General features: G+C 43.8%; 1 protein-coding gene across 8 annotated transcripts; it reads right to left on the bottom strand.

The window, feature by feature from the left end:
• Positions 1 to 249: 249 nt before the first annotated feature.
• Positions 250 to 27,924, bottom strand: CTPS1 (CTP synthase 1). 8 transcript variants are annotated; one of them, XM_019737149.3, is made up of 20 exons: positions 27,788 to 27,924; positions 24,413 to 24,586; positions 22,826 to 22,996; positions 20,386 to 20,486; positions 19,341 to 19,457; positions 16,405 to 16,488; positions 15,832 to 15,912; positions 12,891 to 13,042; positions 11,601 to 11,733; positions 10,804 to 10,892; positions 9,915 to 10,009; positions 9,179 to 9,241; positions 7,195 to 7,238; positions 5,869 to 5,965; positions 4,006 to 4,061; positions 3,806 to 3,902; positions 3,109 to 3,253; positions 2,866 to 2,961; positions 2,439 to 2,525; positions 250 to 1,107 (listed from the first exon to the last, which is right to left on the bottom strand). In XM_019737149.3, the coding sequence occupies exons 2-19, from the start codon at positions 24,576 to 24,578 to the stop codon at positions 2,441 to 2,443; spliced, it is 1,872 nt and encodes a 623-aa protein (XP_019592708.2). In that variant the 5' UTR covers positions 24,579 to 24,586; positions 27,788 to 27,924; the 3' UTR covers positions 250 to 1,107; positions 2,439 to 2,440. The 8 variants fall into 8 exon arrangements, with proteins under 8 accessions (XP_019592708.2, XP_074190610.1, XP_074190609.1 ...); XM_019737153.3 differs by having other exon boundaries at positions 949 to 1,110; positions 2,434 to 2,525; XM_019737150.3 differs by having other exon boundaries at positions 949 to 1,107; positions 2,434 to 2,525.

Raw genomic sequence — 27,924 nt, 5'->3', positions numbered from 1 at the left:
CCTGAGCCACCGGGCCGGCCCCACTCCCCCCCTTTCTTAAAATCGAAGAGCAGAATCAGCACCCATGCTTCTTGGAATCTCTACCTTTATAAGCTGAGAAGGTAAATTGAAGATTTTGGGAAATTTTGGTTCCTATTAAAAAGAAAGGCTCCTCTCCTGGAGTTCAGGTGACCACACACAGGCACATCTGGCACCATGCTTAGACATTTTCCACCCGGCCATGACATAAGGAGCATTACAAAGTGTGTCTCTTGTTCTGCATTATTTATTTCTTAAGTTAGAGTATACACCAAGTCCAGCCAGAATATAATGGGCATACAGCTGTGCCTATCGTTACATCACATAAAGAAAATAGATTTTCATATTGCATTTCGACTGCAGTAACATCCGGGAAGGAAGAAGTCCCCCTCAAGCAAAGCTGTGTACATGTGAGAGGGTTTTAGAGGCAGTTTCCCCAAAAGATTCTTTCTTTTTTAAGTGACCCCTTGATGCAAGGAGTGTTTCCCAGCCCCAGGAGAGAAGCACGGCCAGAGGACAGGGTTTTCTAAAAATCACACTTCAGAGAGACACAGACTTCTTGCCATTTCATGTGACACACCAAACTCTGACCATCCCTTTGGACAATGAGTACCAGCCACAGTTGGCACTGAGAGATCCCACGGCTCTTGGCAGCAAGCAGTGCCCTCGGGTTACCAGCACCAAGTGTTATAAGCATTAGCTAAAATTACCCCGTGGGGCACTGTTTACAGTGCTCTAGGCCTCCCTGGGGAGGCAACAGGTGACACCCTCAAATCCACAATGACTCGAGGTAGTTGGAGAAACACGGCGATTGACAGGCACTCCACCAGCCCCATGGGTCACCGCTCCTGCGCAGACACCTGCTTCTCGTTTGAGGCCGGGGGACTAAGAATGACAGTGTCGACACATCAGGGAGCACAACTGCGTGGGAGCTGATATACATCATGGGACATGCAAGTCACACAGTTTTCCAAACACCTTTCCCCCGTAATAAAATATTCTGAATAAAAACATAATTTAAAGGAAGTGTCAAAAGCCGAGTGTAAAATCAAAGCTGTAAACTCTGAAGGCTCTCTTGAAGAATCACCCCTACTTAAAAAAAAAAAATAATAAAATTAGCAATTATATATGTATGTAAAGTAAAAAAAGTTAGAATTTACAGTCAGTTGCTATGGTAAACTATGCCTGTTTTTCATTGAAGACCAGTAGTAGGAGCCTAATTACAAGCTAAATTTATAATTGCTACAGAATCATACATTTTCAAGCTTTTACACGAACCTCCACCTCTGCCTCAATACAAGCGTTCTTTTCACAGCGTCCCCGCCTCTCAACAGTGCCCCTGACAGCGAATTCTCTGCTTAGAGAGGCCGTTTGCAATTCCATCGAACTGACCGAACGTCTACCCCTTTAAAGCGTCCTTTGTCTTTGTGGCAGTTTCCTAGACTATCAAACAGCCTCTAGACGCGATCTTGTGGGGAGGATTAACGAGCGCATCTGGGCTACAATGCTCACCTGGCAGAGAGTAAGCAACCACTGCCCTCCTCCCGATACAACCTACTCCTCCCACCTGCCCACCTTGCTGAGGTGATCACAAGACAGGTGGCTAATCAGCCAAGGCGGAAGGGGAACAGTCGTGTGCCCATTCAACCAGACCTGTGCGATGCAGAGGCCCACTGGTAGGGAATGCAAGGTGTGCAGTCAGGTGTGCTACCTACCTGCCCGTACCCCTGGGCAGGGGCTCATCTTACCGGTGGTGGGAACCCCCCCACTTGGGACCACACCACATTACAGATTCCTGACTGACACCCCTAACCCCCTTCTGACACCCTCACCAGCAGTCTGTATTTTTGCTGACACAGTTCACTCACATATCTTAACAGGACTTTATATAATTCATGGCAGTGCCAACAGCTACTGCACTTTATACACTTACAAATCCTGTCACTATAAAAACCTTCAAAGCTTGTTCAATAATTGTTTGGATTGTGATTTCCAGCATAAGTGGCAATCAGCATACAGGTGTTGTGTACATCAGGGTTAAGACACTTCCTGATGGAAGCTTTAGGTTCTGCAAAAATGACACATACCATATTACTCAGGATCTCTAGGTTTATAGATATGTGAAATAATAAGGGTTATGAGTCCAGTTCCCCCCGACTTGGTCACATTCGCACCTGAATCTGTAAGGAGACAATCTCTGAGGGACAGGTATCCTCCCTCTGGAGCCCCCAAAGCAGGGTGGGTAACTGCCCTGCACTTGGAGGGGTCTTACCCATTTGACGCCCATGCTGACTCTACCACCTTCACTCTCTAGCAGATAAAAGTTTTCAACACTAAAATTTGGGTAGTCTTACAATTCTAGTGTTATCACCATTAAAAAAAAATCAAAAACTAAAGCTTAAATATATCACATACGTTACCATCAGTCGTGATTTATTGATGGAAACTTCAATTCAGTGATTTCAGAGTCAGGGGAGCTGCTTCCACTTCTGTCACTATAGGTGTCCCTGCAGAATTCAGATAGTTCATTCATCATCTCCCACCAAAAACTCGCTCGACTTCCCTATTTTTGTAGCCACCGTTACCACAGGGACACTCGTCTACACCCAGCAGAGATCAGAAAGACTCTTTACTACGTTATATATTTAGCATAAAGCTGTAGAGTTTCTTCTCCTAGTTACAAAAGATATGCATTCAATTTATACTTCAATCACGATACCCTAACCACCAACTCAGGGTAACTAACTGGTTCCAGATGAAGGTGCACTGGGGCATGAAACCACCCAGGTTGTGGCCAACACCCTGGGAAAAACCACAGTTCCCCCTGGACCACAGGGTCCTACTTACAAATGTGATCCTGGAACCCAGATGCTACAGAGAGGGGAACCTGACCACCATGCCGGGGGAAGGTCATGGGCAGCACAGAAGTAGCCTGAGAAAGCCCTGGGGAAGGAGAGGTCACTTGCATATCAGTGTGAGGAGCACCCAGCCAGGCTCCCAGCTCCTGTGGCTCTGCTTGTCACTAATGGGATGATGGCCTGCTGTAACGAATCAGTGACCACCTGAAGGACCAGAGAAGCATGACCCCACCTGGGCGAGAGCCTGCAGCCTTTCTGGAGGTAATGCGGGAGCCTCCCCACAGAGGCTAGGAGGAGGCCAAAGTAGGGTGGGGAAGGCTTGATGGGTCTGGACAGGAACTCAGGGTGGTACTGAACTCCAACAAAAAAGGGATGGTCTGAAACAGAAATGCAAAAGAAACAGCTTCATTATTTATGTACACATAATATGTCAAAGAGGACAAAAATATCTTGTTAAATGTTTCCCATTTCCACAGACCCTAAAAGTATTTGAAAACAACTGGGTAACCACAAAGCATGAGAGATCTGATGCCCTCTCTCCAGAATGCTGTCACCCTCCTGTCTGAAGGGACCTCCTCTACAGGTTCCCGACACTGGCTCCCCAGACTTCCAAGGGGTTGAGTCATGTAAGTCACATCAGACCAGAAGGGCAGCTTAAGTACCAAGTCCCAACTCTCATTCTGGAGAACAAGGAAGTGAGGCCGGAGTGAAACGGCTGTCCACGGGGGCCATGGCACAAAGCTCATCCTGTGGACCCCCGGTGCTCCAGGGCTCCAAACACCTCGTTCATCAAGACCCCTCCCCTCATAAGACAGTGTTGTTTCCTAAGTCTGTTAGGAAAAGGGCAACAACTAATACTTTTATATTTTCCCACATGCCAAGAAAACCTTACTAACTTTTCCACTAAATACAACTGCCCAAGCAATCACCTTCCAACTCCACAATTTCCATTCTCTCTCCTCCAACATCTTGGCCAACAAACTTCAAGCCTTGCTCCTCCAAACACTTTTTCAAGACTGGATTCACCTGTTGAAGGATGAAGAATAATTGTGCTGGCCTCTCGACTTACTGTGTTTCCAGAGTAACAGAAAGGAGAAAAACGTATAGGTCACAAAGCTCAATTCCTCACCTCAAATCTGTGGCGGTGCCTCTCTTCCAAGTAATCTGGATCTCCATACAGTTTCCCTGGCAAAAATAAAGAATTCTGATCACTCACTCACACACACACACACACACACACACACACACACACACACACACATCTATTCACAACCACATCCTGCTTCCCAGTTTACTTTTTAGCATCTACACAGCGAAGCCTTTTGAAGGTTATTTCTATGACTTTCCTGCCAACCACAGCTACCCGTTTGTAGCAGCACAATTTAGGCTAATTCTTGAGCCTTAACTCTGTCCACACCAAGAAAAACTGTAACAGACTTTCATCACCAACCTTCAAAACATGATTTCTGACATGATTTCTGAGGTACAAAGCATTTTTCTGCTGGAAACTGTCTTGGAAAACAAATCAGGATGCACCAAACATCCGAAACCCTGTTTTAAGAGCACACAGATGACCCTGGGGCCACAACTGTGGGGTTAAGTCACAGCTGTCAAGGCTCCTTGGCACCTGGTAGCTGGCTGCCCGTGAACAAGTGCAGCATTTGCAAGAGGGCTGCTTTACAGACTCGTTTGTGGCTGCCAGGTAAGATCTCCACATCCACAGAGCATTAGCGATGGAAGGACTGAAAGATCACTGTAGGGAGAGAGTCCCAGAGAGCGGTTTCCAGGCTCTCGACCTCACATGGAAAGGTGCTGGCTCGGGCAGTAGGTGGCCGTTGGCTGGGATCAGTTGGCCATCAGCCACTAATATATCTGCTGTGGCTACGCTAGCAAGCGCGGTTTGCAGCTGGCAAGTGCGGTTAGCAAGTGAATTGCGGCTAACGAGTGCAGTTAGCAAGCGGATTGTGGATTGCGGGTCATGTGGATCCTGCTTCCTGTGTCTCGCTCAGCCGCCAGCAAGACTGAGGTGCAGGAAGACCCCTCGTTGGGGAACTGGTGGATGTTTGCCTTTGTGTTTCGACCAGCCGCCATCGAGAATATAGTGGTATGATTCCCCTATCTATGGCTCCGTTGTTCCTTTTTGGCCTCACCATATCTTGCGTCTTTGTGCGGGGAGTGGGACCAGAATTCCCGCATTATAATCAAGTGACTCAACTATGCTGCTACCGAAGCCCCAAGCAGACTAATATAGACAGAAGTTTCCCAGTGGACAAGAAAACCTAACAGAGTCATTTTCTTAAATATTTTCCTCCCCAAATTTTCCCTAAATCTTTAGCACTTGTTACTACTTTTTGACAAATCTATTTAGGTTGAATTGTATGAAATTGACAATGTAGTTTATTTTTTGTCCCACAAAAATGGTAGTTTCACAAAAACTCAATAGCCATTGACAATAGTTTAGTGGTTACCAGAGGGTAAGGGAAGAGGGGGGTGGTAGATGAGAGTAAAAGGGATCAAATACATGATGATGGAAGAACTGACTCAGGGTGGTGAACACACAATGTGATACATAGATGGAATTGTATACCTGAAACCTGTGTAACTTTACTAACCACTGTCACCCCAATAAGCTTTAATTTTAAAAAATAAATAAAACACACACACACACACACACACAGAATGGCAGTTTCATACAGTTCAACCAAATAGCATAGGAAAGGAACAGATTACAATAGATTTCACCTAACTCCTCATTCTGGTGAGTCGTCCACACCCAAGGTCCCACTGCTCCCTGAGGGCACTGCCTGTGACCTTTCTAAGACCCACATTGCTGCTTGGCCTATTACAGGACATCCTAAAAGAGCACGACTAGAAAGGGGGGAAAAAACTTCAAAAGCAAGACCGGAACCCAAAACGCCAGAGCCCAGCAGCACCCCAAGACATGCATCCTGGAGGCGAGCTGAAGGCCCGGCCAGTGGGAGGCAGCTCTTACTCATGACGGAGTTCTTGGTCTGGAACAGGGTTTTCCTCTTGCCCAGCCTCATGGTTCCGCCCATCTGCCCAGGATTGTGTTCTGGCATGTCTATGACCTGGACATGTTCAAAAAACAAACACGCACTGCCAAATTCTGCTTCCATTTGAGAGAGACCACCAGCACTGAAGGCCCTAACCCTGTGAGGAGGCTCTCATTCCCCGGCCTTTTCCTTGTAAGAGATGTGGTCACAGGAGAAAATGCTTCCCACTAGCCATTTTTAAATCTTCGTGGGGTGGGGTTGGATCCTTCAGCCTATCCTCATGAACTACAGGACCAGACACAGCTGCTCCCTCCCTTGGGGGCCATTCCTGACCCCAGCACTTTGGATCATAAGTGCTGCTGGGCTGTAGCACGTTCTCATAAAGACTAACAGAGCATCCTGGGTACCAGACAGGATATGTTATAACACGTCTCCTCCACTAGACTGAGAGCTGCTCAGTGAACGTCTGAGGAACGGAGAGGCTGAGGCACCCCAGCCATGACAGTCCAGCCATCGCTCAGTCTATGCTCCTCTGGGGACGGACCTCGAGGACTTCGTCTGTGCCCTGCTCCACCCCCACCCCCAACACACTTCAAATCCTTTGCTCTTCTCCTCCTGAGGTCTCAGTATTAGCAAAGTTCAATTTCCGGTGCAAAGGATATACATAGCTGCTAAAGTGCCCTGAGATCAAGAGCTTTGTCCATCTTGTTTATCACAGCATTCCTCAGCATCAAGAACAGGCCTGCCACCCCTGGGCTGGGGGTTCAAAGACAAACACAAGCACTGCCTCTCCCAATGAGCCACATTCCTCTGATAGGAGATATGACATGAGGTATGCAGCCTCGAACAGCTTTGGTTACCATGGAACAAATCAGTACTGTATTCCAGCAGTGCTTTAACAATATGCCCATCGCCCAGGGTTGTTGGGGATTCAATGAATCAACATACATAAAGCAGAACAGTGCCTGGCACATAGTAAGTGCCTATACGTGTTTCGTGTCAGTATTGTTACAAAGTGCTCCTGGGAGCTAAGGAGAATGGGGATGGAGAATTATTTTACTCAGGATTCCCCTAGTCGGCTGGGGTGGTACTAGCCCTTAAAACTTTCTGTGGCAAACTGGGAAGAATAGTGAGAAATTACATAGAGAAATAAAAGTTCTTCCTATCCAGTAGGTCTGAATGTACAGGACCTCAGGATTCTTTGGGGTGGACCCAAGTGGTCTCATTTCCTGTCTCTAACCATCATCAGTCACTTTCATAAACGTCCCTTCCAAGCCCTGGTGAGATTCAAACACTGGACTCACCACAGGATGACTGGTATTGGGGTCAAACTCTGTAGAATTGGCATCTGAAAAATCAAAATAGTTGTGTTATGAAAATAATTACAAACAAAACTGTTTCCTAAGCACTAAATCACAATTTCCTTCCTAAGTTTAAAGTCATTCAGTGATCAGAACAAAAATTAGGACTGACATTTTTAAGATCTAAAACACCCACACGCAGGTGAATTTGTTCCATTAAATCTGTAACTCTCTGGGAGAGGGGTCCAGCTGGATAAAAGGGGGACATCAAAACCACTGACATAACCTAATAATCTTTATTTAGATAAAGCATCTTATGACGGTTCTCACACATCTCAATTTTTTTCACTTTCGTTTCAGACACTCTCTCTCTAAAATGGATTAGTACTATTTCTTTCATCCTCAGTATCTTATACGTTGCCCTAACTCAGTTGCCTCACTCAATAGCTAAATCAAAATTCGCTGATTTCAAAACTCAAATAATCTTTCTATCCTTTACTGAATTTACCGTCTAACCAAAAGCAAAATCACTCAAGATTAAAAGGAAAAGCACCAAGCTCCTGGTACTGTGTCTGGTTCTTTCTATGTAAATATACTAGGTATTGTTCTAGTGCTGGGCCTAAGCCAAGGCCAGGTCTCAACGGATAGGAAGCTCATCACCAGCTCACTCACCCACCTGGGAGGCCGAGTGGGTGGCAGGAGGCGATGGCTGTGAAAGGGTCCACGGAGCCCAGAGGGCTAGCTCTAGGGTGGTGAGTGGTCAGATAGTACGTGCCAGCTTGGAAGCCAGAACTAAAGGGCACGCTGCCTACAACACTGAGCCACCGTCCCCTTGGTGTTATTAGGAAGCAGCCTCTCAGAAAAAATGTGAACTGAGCCCAGCCTGTTAACAGCAAGCTGGCCACAGAAGAAACACTTGTACTTTGTAAAGCCAGACCACTTGTACATTCCTTCAGGTTGCTTTGTTTATTTTTCTTAGAATTCATAAGGTCTTTCTGAAAGCCTAGTATTTGTCAGCTGGGCTACAGAGAATAAAGGGACTGTGGCAGACTCTTCTAATGGTGACCCCAATGAACAGCACCCCGTGTTCACACCTTGTGGTTGTTCTCTTCCACCCCTCCCGTCGCTGACTCTGGGCTTGGCTATGGGACATGAGCAAGCTTGATAGGAGCTTGCACAGTGGGCTTGTCATTTTGGAAGCCAGTCGGTCTCCATGCTGTGAGGAAGCTCAGTTTGAACTAGTGACTGAGTGGAGAGATCTTTGCGATGTGCCTACTGGGCAGAGCTCAATGCAGGGCAGGGTCATCTCAGACACACAACACGGAGCAGAACACCAGTCAACCCACAGAACACTGAGAAATAACAAACCATTGTTGTTGGAAGCCATCACTGAGTTTTGGGATGGTCTGGACACAGTGATACAATTAGCTAGGCACAGCGCCTATTTGCCAGCCCTGCACTTCAACTATTCACAAGCAATGCTTCATTTAATTCTTAGATCCCTGTGACGTGGGTACCATCATTACCCCATTTTACAGAAGAAACAGAGGCCCAAAGAACTTAAATAATTTGCCTAAAATCACCCACAATAAAATGATAAAGTCAAAATTTGAGCCCAGGGCTGACCAGCTCTACAGCCCAAAGTCTTAATAACTGCACAGCCTCACACAGGCCAGAGTTTTCTCGCTGGACACCAGTTCAGGGACGGTGGCCATGGTAACCAAAGTGCAAGAATCTGCAGAGCAGGAAATACAGGGGCAGAGAGCCCAGGCTGCTTGCTCAGCGGTGTTCCCTTCTTTCTGGGTTTCGCCTGGAGGAGCCCTGCTTTTCCTCAACAAACACAGCAGTTCCCCGTTAGCACCCCACGAGGTACTGAGAGACCGGGCCTGATCTTCTGCATGGCTCTCAATCTCCCAATGGGCACCAGGCTTCATGCCCTCCAGGACATTGAAGCAAGAATTTAACAAGTTTTTAAGTAGATGCTTACCTTGCCATCCCAGCACATTTCTTGAAAACTCAACCACGGCCAGCTGCATTCCTAAGCACACGCCTTGCAGGTAGGAGAGAAACACAAATGACACTCCATTGCAAAAGCAACATTCCTGCATTTCCCACCAGCCTGCCATGGACTGTGTGTCCTGTTTGTTCACAGCATTCCAATCACAAACTCTTATAACTTCCTTCTACACACAAGCACCCCTGTTATGTTTCATCTGTATCGGATTTCAAAAACTGGATCTAAGTGTATATGAAGATGCCAGGCTTTGGAAGTCATTCAATTTTAGAAACAAACAATACTCTATTCAGTACTGAAAAATTCAAGTTTGCCCTCTTCCATCCAGTTTCCACTTATAATTGGTCAAGCTGAAAACTAGTAAAATTTACAGCACAAGGAAGCGTCCCAAATCACTTCGCCCAATTAGTCAGCTCGTGTTCCAAGTGAGGATGGAAAACAGTCCCCCACGTCCAGCCCAGCAGCTGGGTTCCATAAATGGACAGGATTCCCTAACTCATATTTCGTTCTCCGAAAATGCCACATCTACATGCAGCGCACAAGTTTAAATTCTCCATTTTAAAGGAGTTTGAATTTCTCCCAAACAGAACCAAAAAGGCTTTGACCTGAGTTGCTCTCTGGAAAGACGGCACCTGTGCTCAGTTTTGGCAATCCCGCTTTATTTACAGGCTCCCACGAGGCACCTTCCTTGCTTTTTCCTACTCCTTACCCAAAAAAGGCTTCTTCTGTTTCCGAGCCCAGGCGATTGCTTGGATTTTCCCTTCCGTCCCTCGAACACCAAATCCCCCTGGAACCAGCACTCCACTGTTCAAGAGAGCACATGACAAGGTGATCCCGCTTTCCACAAGGCCAGCTCGCAATAACCACCCAAGGAGCCATTTCCAGGCCACGGAGGCCATGAGGTTACTCTGTATACTTTGCTCCTGGGCTATGGCTGACCTCAGGGCCGCCAAGGAGCTGTATGCAAACACTAAGAACTTAGGAGGCACACATAAAACCATGGACTGTTTCAGTAACATTATAAAATGCTTAGAACAAGTGAAAAAAAGAAGGCATACATAACCATAATACTGCTACTGCACAGTATTTTTCCCAGGCACGGACTCTTTCCTAATTTTTAATATATATTAACACAGATGCAATTATTTTACCTCTTGGCTTAACACGCTCCCCCAAGCAGGACGGAGGCCTTTCCTTGTCAGGTCCAAGTGCCACACTGACCTAGGGTCTCAATCATAGTTGTGTGGTGCCATAACCTTCAATTGTTCCACTACTAGAAATTCTTGCTAATGTTTTACAATTACAAATAACAGCTGCTGAAAATAAACCATGAGATGCTACAGATGGGTACTCATCCATGTTCCGGATGAAAAATCTTTAAATAAGCCTCATCAATAGATGCATACAGCAAAGAACAGCAATGAAATGAGAACAAGTTTTCTTCACATTCAATCACATTGATAAGCGGTATTTTTGTAAGGCTTAAATCATGCAGTATGCAGTCTTCCCAACAATTAAAAGATACGTAAACAACCAGCACATAAAAGCACAGCACTCCGCCCATTAAAACAGCCCCCGAGCCCCTGGAAACCACTCACTGAGCGCTGCAGAGCTTCTGCCAGGCTTCGTGGTAGCGCACAGGCTCCTCCTGCAAGGTGCTTGGCTCCAAGTCTGTAGAATCGATGTACTGGGGGGGATTCAGACGGGGAGAAAAGAAGCAGCTCATGACTCCAGAGTTGGGTTCTCTTAGAATTTCTAAGTATTATCAATGTTCCATCTTTCTCAATTTTAAAATAGTTTTAAAATGATCGTCTTAATATACTTAAACCTAATAATTTAAAAATAAACTTTAAAATCTTTCTTATATTTCCATCTCTAAGCATCTCCTTCAAAATCATTTAACTCCCAGGCAGGGCCCACGCCGACACTCCAGCCGCTCAGCCTGTGCCCAGCATGTCGCAGAGCGGATCACATGACTACTTACCGGTGCCGCTCATGCTCCAGGCACCGGCTGGGCGACTGGACACACATGTTGGAGAAACCTTCCGGCTCTACACGGTGGATATTAGCACTCCCACTTCACAGACGAGGCTAATGGTTACCAGCAATTGTGCAACGTGCCTCTGGCCAGCCAGGGCTCCCCCATTCCCATGGGGCAATTTTACTTGGTCACTTGATATTCAGATGCAAGCACTCACTCTCTCAGCTTCTACTCTGACCAGCTCTCCCTTTCATTATTTCCTGAAAACACCCTACTGTTTTCAAAGCCAACAGCCCACCATGAACGTTTTTATTCCTCAAAAGAAATTCTGAGCTCCAAAAATAGAAAGCATCTGTGAGACTGCGGATGGCCATCCTGTTCACACCTCAGCTGTACCTGCCCCTCTGTCCTTACCTTGATTTCCAGCTTGTGGTTGATGGCCAGTGCAGAATGCTCCAGAGCTTTAATAACAGAGGCATACGAGTCTGAGAACTTGGTGTACTTGCCCACAAGGGCAATCGAGCAAGTCTCCAGCAAGCGATCATATCTATCAAACAAAGGTCAAGAAACACCAAATTACTTGGAGTGTACATACAACCATGAGATCAAAATTCCCCTTTAAAAGGAAGAAAAACAAGTTCGGGAAGAATATAATGGGAGTGGCCAGTATCTGAGTTCTATGAACAGTAAAGAGGAAACAATTTTCAGCTCAATGTGGCAGGCTTTTTAAGAAAATAGGATTTTAGAAGCTGTTACAAAGAGATGGCTTCAAAATCCCTTTAAAAACACACATTGTTTTTTTAAAAAAGTTAAAATCCCAAAGGGCAAAAAAATTAACAGACATTAACAGACAATTTACAAGAGTTAATATGATGAAGAGAATAGTGAAATATATTATAGGACATCCACACAATAGTCCATATTCATTAAAAACTTCATTATAAAGTTTAATTAGTAACTGAGCAAAAATGTTTATATTTTATGAAAAGATCCTAAAACTGTGTGTCATTTTTGTAGCTACAAAAGATACACATGTAAATGGGCAAAGACTGAAAGGGAATAGGTCAAAACAAAAGTAAATATCACAGAACAATGTAATAAGTGCCCCCCAAATGTTTATTAATATCATCATATTGATTTTGCAACTACAGTTAAGGCCCACCCAGTGCTCTGAGACACTGTGTGAAGATATCTGTTGTGATGTGTGGGAATCACAGAGCTTTAGGAGGAGGAAAGCAGGGTGGGGACAGTTCTCAAAGTGCTGAATTCTGGCAGCGGTAATAAGACTGGACATCCTTGCTGATTCTTTGCTGGTGTAGGGTACTCCCAAAGACAGCTCAGATATTTGGGGTGCTACTCATGAGTGCTGCAGCCACGGCCAGCCATAGGTGTGGGCCTCTGGTATGTGCACTAACACACTGCCACGAGGACGCCTGTTTGTACTGATTTTCTAGTCGATGGGACACAAGGATGACAGATGTGTAATCTGAACTCACTGGTGACCTGGGACCTAGGCCAGCTCTATCAGGGCCTCCTCATCTATGATGTAACTACATACGGGCTGAGATCCTTTCTTAACACCACTTTACCAGTAAGACTTTTTTAAACATGAGTTGATAGCACAAGTAAGGGTTGAATTCCCTGAGCCCCTACAAAAGAAAAGAAATAAGGCTCGCACTGCCAACTCCTTATTATGAGGCAAACCTGTCAGCCATCTCTTTCCACTTCATCAGCATTCTTCGTGACTGCCTCTCAATAGGAAGGTGAAGTCTTCGAAGAAAATAATCTACCACCCCCTGCTCCTCTAACAACAAGGGGACTCGGTAGATGGACGAGACATCATGGACACAGATCACCTGGTAAAACATGAGCAAAGGTTATTTAATAAAAACTAACTGGGTTGACAGCCTCTGACTAGCTATATAATCTTGGGAAAATAACTTCTCAATTTGAAAACAGAAAAAAAGGGCAATATTCTAGAAAAACATAAATTACCAATAACCAACTCAAGAAGAATAGAAAAATAGTGGCTAATCTCTTATGAACATGGATGCAAAAATCATTTAAAAAAAAAAACCAAAAAAACACAATCCAAACTACAAATGCAGTTTTTTTTAAAAAACAAAATCATGCCCAAGTATGATTCGTCCCCAGAGTATTGCTGCTCAAACTTGGCTGTACACTGGAATCATTTGGGGAAGCTTTTAAAAATCCATAAATCTGCTGCACCCCACACCATCTCTGGGGGTAGGAGGTAGGCATCAGCACTTTTGAAAGCTGAGTTTGAGAGCCAACACATTAGAAAATTTAACAGTAGAATTCACTACTTGAACAGATTAAATGGGGGTTGGGGGGATTACCTCAGTAGATGCAGATTTTTAAAAAATTCAAAACCAATTCATAATAAAAATTCTTAGTAAATTAGGAATATTAGGGAAAATGTAAAAGAATAAAAAAACCCACACAAACACCATTTAGCTTGATATTTAATATTAATGCTTAATATATAAAGTCTGGAACAAGGAAAAACTGGCCCCTATCACTACTTCTAGTCAATGATATACTAGAGATATTAGTCATTACAATTAGATTAGGGAAAAAAAAATGTATGTGAATAGGAAAATAATAAACAATTGCCACTAATTGCATACAATATTATTGTTTATCTATAAAAACCAAGGAAATTTACAGGTATACAATCAGAACTAACAGAATTTTAGTAAGGTTAGCTAGACTTGAAGTCAGCCAGGTTTCCTATACACGCATCATATCTAATCAGGAAATATAATTTTTAAAAATATGCCATTCATATAATAACAAAAATTATGAATACTTATACATAAATCTAAAAAAACAACTTTACAAAGATAAATAAATCTAACAAACACCTTCATAAAGAAAATTATAGAACATTACTGAAGGATAGTCCTTCCAACAAATGGGGCTGGAACAACTGGATCTCTACAGGCAAAAAGATGTATTTCAACATTTATTGAAAAGTTATTATATTTAAAAGTTAACTCACAATGGATCCTAGATCTAAATATAAGACCTAAAATTATAAAACTTTTTAAAGAAAACACAGAAGAAAATCTTTATGACCCTAGTTAAACAGAGTGCTTAGATGTGATACCAAAAGCACCACCTATAGAGAAAAAAAAGGATGAATTGGAGTTCATCAAAATGTAAAAGCTTTTGTGTTCCAAAAGATACCATTAAGAAAAAGAAAAGATAAGCCACAGACTGGGAGGAAAAATGTGCAAATCATCTCTGATAAAAGATCTATATTCAGAATATATAAAGAACTCTTATAACAGAAGATAAGCAATCTAATTAAAAAACAGGCATAAGATTTAAAATTCAAATTTAAAAATAGAAATACTTGTCACATTTTTAAGGTGAATAATTTTAATGACAAGCTATTCTATTACAGGAGCGAACTGCCTTAATTTGCTAGAATAGAAATATGTAGAACAACCAAAGCGCATGATAAGAAGGCTGTTCATAACAATGAAGTTATTCTGATGTTCCACGTACTTCGCATGAAGCAGAATCCCTTTGCCAGAGCTCCCAGCTCAGGAATCACACCCAGGAACATGGACCTCAGGCCCCAGGCTACCCTCACACCCTGAAGCTTGACCCATCACGGAGATGGAGATGACAGCTGCCTCCATCATGGTCAAAGGCTTTTCTCTTGTTCTATTCACTTCAATGCCAGGCCAATGATTTTAATGTTTTTATATTCACTTCCATACTAACGTACCGGTAGTCTTATAAACAGACTTCTCTTATTTTAATCCGGATGCTTCTCCCCTCTCTAGGCCAGCTCGGTTCCCCTGCTCTGTCTCCCGATCCTCAAATAACCCAGCAATAAAACAAAGCATCCATAACTTAATCATAAATCCCTTGATCTCAATTTCCCTTCTATCCTCCTTCAGCCAAGCTTGACCAAGCCACAGTCTCAACTTATCACCACTAGAATTTCTATACCATGAACCACACTTAGATATATTATAGGTTCCAAAATTTTTAATATCCTGTACCATAGATACTCTCTATTAGCACAGGTAACAAAAAAGCCTAAAATATGTTCACAGCCTACAACACCTTACACATTAGGCACCAGGAATATCAAGTTGAATACGGTGGTCTTTGACCTCAAGAAGCTCAAAGTCTATGAGGGGAGACAAACATACACACACACATCGGCGCACATAGAGGGGCAGTATGCTGGGCTCACTACCAGTATATGTGAGCCTAGAGAAGGAATAACCTGAGGTTCTAGGGTGATGAGGTTTGGCAGGTAAAGCTTCTCAGACAGTACTGTGTCCTAGCTGAGCCCCAAAGGATGAAAATGAATAGAAGGGTCATTAGGCCAAGAGAGAGGGAGGGGATACCCATTCAGCATGGCTGGGGCAAATAGTACAAGGAGCGGGGAAAGAGGCAGGAGAGGTTAAAGTATGTTCGGGGAACCACAAGACATTAGGTAATGGAGAATCACAGAGCCAATGCGTTATCAGTTCTTCTAAGGAACAGTCTACAGTCTCAAATTCTAAACTAACAACAAGCCTTACGAAAGTGGTTAAGAGATTTCAGAATAATTAGAAGCAAAAGTGATTCACATGAAGATGGAATTTCTACCTACTTGTTCAGGTTCAACATGGCAGAACATTGATATTTTCTCTTTCACTGATGTGTCGAGAGGATTTGAGCACCTGCATACAACCTGGCAGTAAAGAAAACAAGACAGTTAGACAGAAGAAGGATTAAAGAGCTGGGTTTTTCTCCTGATTGAAATTAAAACAGATATCACATTGTTAAGCTAACTCCTAGCACAAAGCATGCAAATTATGAAAATATTACCTGTTTTCAAAACTAAATTCCTAAATCCAAAATTAGAGAAACGTAAGAGTGGCAGTATAAATGAACAGACAGATTACTGAACTACCAGAGCCAATTGGGGCTTCCGCGATCAATGTTCTTGGGAAAGGGGGAAAGGAGAATAAATGATTGGCTGAGAGGAGAAATAAGACACGACCTCACATGTGCCAGGTAAGGAAACCTTTGTAAACTATAGCCCCAGCTCAAAGTATTAGACCAATTTCTCCACCATGAACTAAAAGCATGCCAAGAAAATAAAGGGCTCGTCTGCCATGGAGAAGAGATTTTAATTGGGCACACAAGATGATGCCGAAACAAGGTAATCAGGAAACCTTACCAGATCTGGGGAAAGCCCAAGGCCTCTGAGTTCCCGAACACTATTTTGGGTGGGTTTAGTCTTCTGTTCCCCTGTTGAACTTGGCTATCATACAAAAGGAAAAAAAAGTTAATTCCTCTATGCTAAAAAATTTTCCCTGAACCCCTTTTAATAGGGAAATAGATAATTTGATCATTTATCTAATTTAGTTTTTGTTTTTGTCAAAGTTACACATGCATAAATTTTAGAGTCAAATACTTCTACAAAGTTTGTCCTAAAGATTAGCGGCACCAGCCCTCACCTGCCCTCTGCCCTTTTCCAAACCCTAGAGATAGCAACTCCTCCGCTCTTTTAACTGATCCTTCTGGTATGCTTCACTGCTACTTCTTGACATTTAGTGTAAGGCATTTTCTATTGATTCCCCTGTTAGATGAGAACTCATTCTCTCTGCTACTACACATGTACCCGTCCTGTGCCTGAACCCATCTTATGATCACTCTTCAGCGTTCACATACTTTTGAGTATTTAAATACTATCCACCATTAAACTATGTGCCATACTTTTCCTTTCTGGTTCAAATGTTTGTTTTCCTTGGTTGATTTTTTTGTTTTGCTGGTATGCTGAGTTTCTATGTACGAAAATTATGTTTATTCTCCTCTCACACTTAACAGATACGTTTGCTGTGTATAGAATTCTAGGCTGGAAATTATTTTCCCCAAGAAATTTTAAGAAAACAGCTTTACTATTAATTCCTTTAGCTTCCCATATTGCTGGTGAGAAGCTGAATGCCATACTGATTCTTGATGTTTCTCTTTAGAGCTTTTTAGAATTTCTGCCCCACTATTCTAAAATTTCAGTGATGTGCTTTGGTGTGGGTTATTTTTCATTCTATATGCTAGGCATTCAGTGGGACCTTTTCACTCTAGAAACTCATGTCTCGATATTTCCTTGAATTGTTTAAATCAGGAATCAGAAAACTTTTTCTATAAATGGCCAGATAATAAATACTTTAGGTTTTGTTGGCCAAACAGTCTCTGTCACAACTACTCAACTCTGCTGTTTTAATACAAAAGCAGCATGAATGGGGTGCATGGTGGCTCAGTGGTTAGAGCGCAAGCTGTGGGCAACAAGGTTGCCGGTTTGATTCCCACATGGGCCAGCATGCTGCGCCCTCACAACTAGAATGAAGACAACGAGCTGCCACTGAGCTCCCGGGCGGCTGGATGGCTCAGTTGGTTGGAGCGCATGCTCTCAACCACAAGGTTGCCTGTTCGACTCCCACAAGGGATGGTGGGCTGTGCCCCCTGCAACTAAGATTGAACAACAGCAACTGGACTTAGAGCGGAGCTGCACCCTTCACAACTAAGATTGAAAGGACTACAACTTGACTTGGAGCTGATGGGTCCTGGGGAAAACACACTGTTCCCCAATAAAGTCCTGTTCCCTCTTCCCCAATAAAATCTTAAAAAAAAAAAAAAGCAGTATGAGCAATACCTAAGCATATGGGTGTGGCTGTATTTCCATACAATTTTATTTTCAAAAACAGGGAGTGGAGTGGGTTGATTTAGTCTATGGGGCATTTTGCAGACCCCTGGTTCAGTTTACTTCCCTTTCCATTTCTGTTATTTTTTGGAAATCCTATTATTTGGATGTTAGAACTCCTGGACCAGTCCTCTAACTTTCTTGCTTTTTCTCTCTTAGTCTTTCTGCTCTACTTCCTAGAGTATTTTCTTAAATACCTTCTTTCTCTTAAATTTTTTATTTCTGCTATCTAATTTTTAATTTCCAAGAATTCTTTTCTGTTCTCTGAATGTTCCCTTCTTTCGAGTATCCAGCTCTTGTTTAATGAATGAAGTTTATTTCCGCTCAATTCTGAGGAATGGCAGGTTATTAATGACAGGTTTTTTGTTTTCTTTTTTAAGTTTCCTGCTCCCTGCCAAGCCTCAAGTTCTTCTAAGTTTCTTTTTGTTGTTCTGTTTTGGTCTCTTGCATGTTACTTTCTCCAAATGTCTGGTAATCACGGGCTGCCAGCTCATATTTAAAAGCCAACTGGAAGTTCTGTGAGTGGGTGGACCTGTCCACCAGGGTCCTCACTATGGGAATCTGGCTGGCCTGTTTCACTGGGGTGCCCCTGAGGGCAGTGTGCTTTCTCCTCCTAAGCTAGTCATATACACCAAGAAGTATTTTACACTCTCCTATGTGGACAGTGCAAGCCTGGCTGTGATGATTCTGGGGATCAAGCAACAAAAGAAGATAGGGTGTATCAAGAGCATAAAATTACACCGATCCCCCATGTCGTTAGTTCAGTATTACTGCCCTCAACTGTCCCTGTGTGTGCTCATCCAGAAACCCTCTCCAGAGGAAGAACCTACAGTCTTCTGCCACTGTGGGGGAGGGGCTGATGCCCCACTGCGCACGTTAGGGAAGGAGATGTGGGGACTGACTGCTTCTGGAATAGCAGTCACGAGTCCCACTCTCACCCCCACTCCGGACACTGCGCATTGCTGAGCTGTAAGGGGATCTGCAGGGCAAACAGGTTCCTTCTCTGCTTCTACTGCTTAGGCTGAGGATTCAGCTCTCCCAGGTCTGCTCGGTCAGTTTCTCCATTGTCCACCCACTTTCCTAATTTTCGTTACAGGTGACTCCTCTCACATACTTATCTTTGTGAATTTTTGTCCTAAAAAATATTCCCTTTACTCTAGTTGTAGTGGGGTTTCACTATGTGGTAAAGACAAATAGATATGTCCAATCCACTTTCTTTAACTACAACTTTCCTGATTAATTTTCCAAATGTTTTCCATTGGCTCTTTACAAAAAGTATGATAATTATTTAAAATTCGTAAAGTTTTTTATTCCTTGCTTCCTGCACCTCAAATATTTAAAACAGATAAGGAGTGAAAATCATCTTTTTCTCCCCTCCTCTCCATCCCCACAAAGGAAAGTTTTGAAGGCCTTACCTGAGGAACTAGACTGACGTGAATATTACAAAAGTTCTCTCTTTTGACCTTGAATTGGAACTGACGGAAGGCCTCAATAAAGGGCATGCTTTCTATATCTCCCACTGTTCCACCAAGCTGAAAGAACAAAGTTATTTTAGAGGTTCCTCTCGTGGTTTCGTTTTCTAACAACTGCACTCTGTCATCTCAATTCCTTGATCGGTAACAGTATAATGCGAACTCTTTGGGTCCGTATAACATCAGTTAACAGTAATTAAGACATTTTTTGTGCTAAAAGATTATTTTTTGGATGGGCTTACCATTCCCCCAAAGTTATCATGGATCTTTCCACATCATTCAGGTGAAAGATGTACTAATTATTTTATTTGTATGAGAGTCACAAAGAAACCTAAATCTTATCTACTTTCTTAGCCACAAATAATTTCTATATTAAAAGGCATCAGTTATAAACAAACTGCCGGAACTTTTGAGTCTCCTATTTTCTCAGGAACACTGAGATCCAGCAGCTAGAATCAGCAAAGCAGGAGTCCAGAAACTGAAACTAAAGGAGGCTCATACATTCAGAGATGAATATTCCTGTCAGAGGAAAGCCAAAGGTCGGCTGACTTTCTCAAGAGACAGATAAAAATGCGTCACAGCCCATAATACATGAATGTATAAATGCTGAAAAAGGAGACTCACTGGACAAAGTCTATCTTTCGAGGGCACAGCCATTCCATATGACTGGTATGGTGCCCTCATCTGCCACCTCACAGTTAGGAGGATCAAGGGCTTAGCTGGAAATTATTATCAGCTGCTGATGACTGACTAAGGAGGTAAGTATGTACAGCTGGTCACCTACCCAGGCATCATGGACTTTAGAAAAGACTCATACAATAGAGAGAGTGGAAATGTAATGGCTGTGGGCGATGTCAGAGGAGTAGTGGATGGGGGGAGGGGGTTGTCACTGTGTGAGGGATACAAATGATAAATGTCTAACTAGTAAGTACATTGTTTGGTGCACCTGAAACTAATAAAAAAAAGAAAAGAAAAGACTCATACACACCTCAATAACGCACACTTGAGGTTCTAGGCCATCTTCATCCACAGGTATTAATGCCTGTCTCATTACCCACTCCTGGATGGCATCTGTGATGTGAGGGACAACTGAGAAGGAGAAAAGAAGCATGTGACTCATAGTTTTCCATCAGCATCGATGAGGCAGATACACTTATTGTGACAAGTGGCTGCACTCCTTGCCTGCACAGAGAGGCAAAGGGGTCACAAAAACATTTTTGGGACCACTCTAAAATGGCCTTTAAAATAATCTTTGGGTTCATACTCCCTGTGGCCTCCTTTCCAAATTTCCAAGTTGTGGCTTAAAGGAAGCACTACAAGAAAGTAGGGCTGAGTAGCATCCCACCCACATTAGCGCTTTGCCCCTGTGCAGGGTCTACCGTGGCTGCACAAGCACAACCATACACCAGACCACGTGGCCACCCTACTGCTTACAGCTGAAGGCGAGCACATCACACCTGGGATGCTTTCCCAGGAATGAGCCAGGACCCTGTTCCATTGTTTCCAGTTTTCCCCAACGGGAAACAAGCCACCGCAGAGACAGTACAGTGCAGCACAGTAGTCAAGAGCACAGCATCTGGGCGCAGAATGTCTGGATTCACATCTCAGTTCCACCTCTCATTAGGTATAGATCTTTCGGCAAATCACTTAACTATTCTTGAGCCTAATTTCCCTATCCATGAAGTGGAGATAATGGCTTCTACTTCATGAAGCTGTGGTAATGCGGAGACAGTCCTGGCACAATGCTAAGCAGAATGCCTAGCATGTCAGTGCTCGGTAAATGCCAGCTATCACTGAGCACTTTGTTTAAAATCATAGCTGTCAGGCTCCAGTAGCAAATTCCTACGGGGCAGAAATGACTAGTTAACTTGCTATGTATATATCCGGCAGTGCCTTGAGCACCAGGATATTCATTATCTATTCCACACATAGCAGCCAAAGGATCTTTTAAAAATGCAAATCAGAGTTCACCACACCCCAAATTTATGCTCTGAGTAAAATCCAAACTCCAGGCTGTGGCCCAGAAGGCCCCATATGACCTGGCTGCAGCCCACCTCACCCACCTCTCCCACCATCCCCCTGGGTCACTGTGTTCAGCCTGAACGGCTCCCTGCCATTCCCTGACCAAGTCCTTTGCAGCCTTGGGCCTCTGTATGTGCCATGCGTGCCTCCTCCTTCCATTCCTCTCATGGCTGGCCTCTTGGCTCACATGTCCTCTCCTTGGAGGCTTTCCCTGACCACCTGTCCAAACTGGCTCTCCCCACCACTTTCTCCGTCTCTCTTCACTCTACTTCCGTCACAGCTCCTATCAGACGTCTTGTTCCATCTGCTTGTTTTTGTCTCTCCCGTAAGGTAAGCTCCACGAGGGCAATGGCCTCTTTTGTCTTGTTCATCAAGTATTCCCAGCACCCAGGCAAGTTAGACCGCAGTAAGCATTCAAGACATATTTGATGGATAAATAAATGGACAAACACACTGGAGGCCTGGAACAACAAACTGTATGATGAAGATAACGATAATTTCTAATTGATCCCTTTGTGTTGGGAACTCAAGAGAAACACTTTACTGACTTAGCTTTTTTAATCCTCCTCACGGCCCAGAGATGTAGGTACTGTTATTATCTCCATTTGACAGAAAAGGAAACTAGATCTCAAAGAGGTTGAGTAATCCATCCATGTTCATAAAACTGGTAAGCGGCAGAGCTAAGATCTAAACATGACCCAGTTAGCCTTGAATCTGGTCTGGAGCTGCCCATTGCCAGTGGGACCTTCGGCTTCCAGTCCAGTAAAGTCTAAAGCCAAAAGCAGATTTACTCTTATAACTCAGATTTACTCTCACAACTCATAACTCAGCCACTTTTTTCAGCAGCCCCCAAAATTTGGACTTATGCCATCATACTAGACCAGTGGTTTTCCAACCCCACCCTTTTCAAAGCAGCACTTTTCTCAAATGAATGCTGTGTAAAACCCCAACACAGCAAACACATACAAGTGAAGCTGTGCTGCTGAAAGCTCAGGAGGACCCAGAGACCCACTTCTCAAATTGCGCCTACCCATTAGCACCAATGACCAGTCTGAAAACCAATGTGCGTGATGTTCTCTTCCTTATCACTGCTTAAACGTACACAGTAAGCCCCAAATGCCCATCACACACACACACACAGTCTGGCTCACTGCCTTAGTCTAGTTGCCTTCATCACTTCACACTCATCACTATAGAAAGACAACAGCTCTCTGGACTCCGATCATGTCGCTGGGTTGCCAGCTCCAATGCCATCCACAGAGCAGCGATGGCTTCTTCAAGTTATTTTCTGAGTAAACAGCCATACCAACCTGAATTTTCAACTGACGGCATCTTTCTCTAACAATACACTAAAGAAATGCAACTGGTTAGGATTTTTTAAACCTTGTAGACAAATCCAGTATTACCTTGGACGGTTTTCCCCAAGTAATCGCCTTTGCGTTCCTTGTTAATGACATATTGGTATATCTTTCCAGTGGTCAGATTATTGTCCTTGGTGAGGCGGATGTCAAGGAAACGCTCATAGTTACCCAGGTCAAGGTCTACTTCCCCACCATCATCCAGCACAAAAACCTCGCCTGTGGTAAACAGTGAAAATGCTTAGGGTAAGTGAGAAATACATATGACCTGGCACAATTTTTGTACCAAGGTATAAACACTCAAATAGAACAAAATTTGCATCACATATACATGAAGCAAAGACATTTATTTCTAGGAAACTAAATGGGACACAAAAGAAAGAAAAAGCACCACCCATTCTCCAAGAGATAACTTCACACTTACAGTCTGTCAACAAACTCAGTCTAAACCAGGAAGAGCTCTGAAACAGTACAGAATGGAAGGAAACGACAGCCCAAAGGGCTGTGGGTACACGGGACCCTACAGTTAGTATGGCATCTGCTGTTTTCAACAAAGTCTCCTACTTGAGCAGAGCAAGGTGTGAAGTGTGATAAAAGCATGATTTGATTCAAAACTTAAACACGATATATACATTAAAGTCATGTTGATTCTAAAAGCCAGCTTCTGGGCTACACGTTAGTCCTAAACAAAGTTGTGAAACTGCAAAGTATCACCCATTCCTTTGTTTAACATTCATTCCTTGAAACGTCATACTAGAAATTTTGCCCAGAATCGTTCATTCCTACCATCACAATAAGAGACAAGCTCAAAAATAGGAAAGGAAAGAATGTCTTATTTTCCCCCTCAGAGAGAGCTCATTCTCTGCTCAAGAATTCTGTATTAAACACTGCTACAGTATGTCCATGTTTTCCTGTTGCTATTTATTATATAAAGGTTTTTACTCTAGTAACACTCATCCTTATAGATTTTTACCTCAACATTAGAAAGTAGGAGCATGAAAACAGAATTTTAAAACTTAAGAAGTATGTTTCCACATATACCCCCAATTTTAAGTGATTAATCTTTTAGGTAATCCAGACAGTCACACATCACACAGTTGAAAGGGACTCAGCAATAACAAAAAGTGCTATTTTTTCTACCCTCCCTTAATGGTTTCAACTTTTCACTTTCACTCACCTCAGAAGATGCTCCTTTATATTATTATCCAATCTGTTAGCAAAACTGATTCTCCAGCTTACATATCGCCAGCATCTATTTGTTGCCTGAATCCCTACAAAGTGGTCCTTTGGCCTATGTCTGAACGACCATCTCTACTGAAGAGAACTCACAACTTCTAAAAGTAAGTTACCTCACACGCTTGCTATTATGAAGCTCTTTCGTATATCAGGGAAAAATCTATTTCCTTATAACTTTTTTTCATGTACCCTATTTCTAATCACTACACTGCATATTAAGATTTCTGTTTCTTATCTGTCCAGGTGAGAAAAGCATCATTCTACTATAAGGACCTTTTTAGAAGGCAAGAAATGGATGTTATGTTACGCAAAAGATACACAGTTTCCAAGGGCTGCCATGTTCTTCCACATACTACACAATTATTTTTAAAAGAAAAAATAAGAACGCATTTTGCTTACCATGCTCATAAGGAGAGAATGTTCCTGCATCAATGTTAATGTACGGGTCAATTTTAATTGAAGTTACATGTAAACCACATGACTTTAGGATTGTGCCCACACTGCTGGCGATGATTCCTTTTCCAATTCCTGATATAACACCACCAGTAACTAGAATGTACTTCATTTTTTGACCTGGGAGAAGGAAAAATTATAGATAAAATATATCTCAACAAATCAAACTCATCTAGGTTCAAATACTGGCTCGGCTATTTATTAGCTATAACCTTCTTGGAGCCTGTTTCCCTGTCTGTCACGTTTCAGAATGTTATGTGGGTTCTTGGATCACTGAATTGCTTCAGTCAGATGATTAAAAACCAACTGCTAACCAAATAACGTAGTTTTTTTAAGCTTTGACAAACAACAACCTGAGTTAACATAATAAAAAAACAAACAAAAAAAAAAACCAGCTTTAAGCTGTTGATAGAACACTATGCCCCAAATGTTGGCTGACATCACCACCAGACAATGGGATAACACGCAGGTGCCTCATTATTTTCCCTACATGGGGAAAACAATTTCACTCTTGGATGAGCACTGATTCCCCATAAAAGAAAGTGTCTTTGGCTAAACTACAATGTAGCACCAAAAAACAAAACAAAACAAAAAACACACACAGCTCCTCTAGGTTACAGAAGACTGCATTAAGAAGAAAGAACCTCAACATTTAAAAGAAGTTGCAGCTACACCTAAAAATCTTTCAATTAAAGGTAGTTCTGTTCTGTAATTTAACACTTCTGCCAGCAATCTCTCTTAGGTACGCCCTAAAGAGAGCTTTATATGTTGGAGGAAAGGGACATCAGATAATAAACCAGTCTGAAGCACATGATGGGCAGAGAACTCAAAGAGGGCAGATTAAATCCAAAAGCAGGACAGTTGTGGCAGGGACTGGAAGAAACAAACTTGATGAGAGATAAAAGGGATGGATGGATGGAAGAGCAGCACAGGCAAAGGGCAGGTTGAACAATAGCATAGGCAAGAGGTGGAGGAGACAGCGACAGGCTCATCAGGGAAAATGTATCACTGGTCCCCAGCATCAGAGGCCCAGAAACATCTTTGGTCAGCAAACCTAGATGTGATCAAAACGAGAAACACAATCACCAAGTGGAAGAGAATGCTTGCTTTGGCTCGGTCAGGTCCTCCTCTGGGAACACTTCCTATGAAGCCAATTAGAATAAAAATAGCTAAGAAAAGGAACAAGGAAACGCTCGCTCCCGTTTCCCCCATCCCGCTCCTCCCCAAGGCAGGAATGAACACACTTGGCAAGGAGATAAGAATGCTTAGAATGTCTTCCCCCCAGACAGCAAGAAAGATACCACAACCATGTCCTGTTCTTTCTATCTTCTACTGCAGCATTTCCAAAATCATGCTTCTTGGTTTCTACAAAATGCACATGGGATTCCCAAAAAGGGTTTTAGAGACAGATAAATCAGACAAATGCTAACAGTCAATTGGTTTCTTTAATGCAAGACCTCTGGGAGCCTTTAATAAGTTGACGTTCAATGTGATCTCCAAAAAGGGGTATAGAGTATGCAGTTTCTCCAAACTTATTTGACCCCAAGTCCCTAACATTTGAATGGTTACATACTGATACATGAGTAGCAGACTTGCCTATATTTTAGGTATGTCCTAGCCTGGCATATCCCTGTGACTATGCCTGGTCTCACTGACTAAATTTTGGATGTTCCTAGAAATTCCTCAGCCACTGAGTGGGTTACAGAGTGAGTTACTTATACAGAAAACTCATCTCATCCACTCACATTTGATTTGCTCCAATTTTACTGAGAGGTTACACCTCTCCTTAGGGGTGATTCCTGCAATCTCCCACAGTACCTGGTAATAAATATCCAGTGCACTCAAAGACCAGGTGGGGGGGCTGACAGGACACATCCACTCACGTTCATGGAATACCCACTATGTCAGTGCTACTGTGCCACACTTTGGGGCCCATACCTCAAGTTACTGGCAGTCCAGTTAGAGACAAAACATTTTCAAAGAAATGAGTAATCTAGTGATGGCAGAAGCAGAGACAACATGTGAAGGGGATAAAACGGGAAGAAGAGAGCAGAAAGCTTTCAGTGGCAACACCACGGTAAAGTACCATGGCTCACCTACAAGGTAAGAGAAATCCAAAGGGAGAGGGCATAGACTGCTCCTGCTTGGTTGGCCTGAGACTTGCAAAGGGCCCTGAAGGACTGACCACATTACTTAAAGATGGGAAAGGGAACAGAGTAAACAGGAAGGTGTGGGCTAACTACAGAAAACAGAGGTGGGACCAAGATGAGAGATGGGGGAGGAGGGAAGGGAAAGAGAGGGAAATTAGTTGGAAATGTAGGCAAGAGGCCCAATCATGTGGAAACTTGAATGTCCAATCTGAACTTTATTCTGAAGGTGATGGAGACATCAGAAGGTTTTCAAGCACAGGAGTAACAAATAAAGATGCATTAGAGGAATTCAACAAAGATGAAAAAAAGCTTCTTTGTTTCGTTAACTGTTGTGAGATCCAGTTTCAGCTCCATCACTTTTGTACAGAGACCTGTCACATCACACCTGGTCCTTACATCTGTACAATGGGAGTGAGAATCCCACATAGCCTGTGTCACAGGACTGCTGAGAATTCAAAATTATAATGAGTCAGTGCGCCACGCAAACGTAATGAACTTTAAAATGCAGCGTCTTCACTCTTGGCCAGGAAGGCGGCCAGCTGTGGGGCCGAAGGGTACTGGCCTGCGAGGACCAAAGGCCCCTTCCGCCACGGGAGTAGGGACGCGCGGGAGGGGCCGGAGGCCAGGCCGCCGAACCCATCCCACCGCGACCGGTCTATCTCGGACCTCGTACGCCCTCCCTGCGTGGCTACGGCCATGCCTTGAGGCCAGAAGGACGTGGCCCGGGGCAGTTCAAATGGAGAGACAGCCGCCCGAGACGGCTCCCGGAGGGATGAGCAGAGGGAGCTCCCGAGCTTTACGGCCCTCTCCATCCCACGAGCCATCCCAGTCTCCTGGTCAGCCGAGCCAGGCCAAGCTGAAAAGGGCGCTGCCGGGCCCCGCAACCCCAGCCCCAAGGCCTTCCCCGCTGTCCCAAGTCCACTGCGGCCCGTCTCCCTAGCCGCGCCGGGCCATGCGGCCCGGAGCGCGGGAGCCGGCTCCTTGCCGGCCTCGCCGCCCGCCCCACTCCCGTTAGGCACGCAGCTCATTGGGCAGACCGGCGAGCCACCTCAACCCTGATTGGTGGGAGCGGTGTCCGTCACCGACGGAGGTGCTGTCCCGCGCCGGGATCAGCTCGCGCCGATTCCTGCACGGGAGAAGAGCTCTCCCGGGATCTCTGGAGTCAGCGTACCTGAGGCAGGCTTCAAACTTCCAGTCGGCTCAGTTGCTAGGAGGGTAAAGTGCGCGATGAACCCTCCGCAGCCAGTGAAGCAGCCCGGCCACAAGCGCCCAGCAGTCTTTCACAGAGGCGGGCACTAGGCGGTGCGC

Source organism: Rhinolophus sinicus, chromosome 14, assembly GCF_057876585.1.
Source record: "Rhinolophus sinicus isolate RSI-liver-muscle chromosome 14, RSI-T2T, whole genome shotgun sequence".
Classification (NCBI taxonomy): domain Eukaryota; kingdom Metazoa; phylum Chordata; class Mammalia; order Chiroptera; family Rhinolophidae; genus Rhinolophus; species Rhinolophus sinicus.
This window is presented reverse-complemented; position numbering and strand designations above follow the sequence as displayed.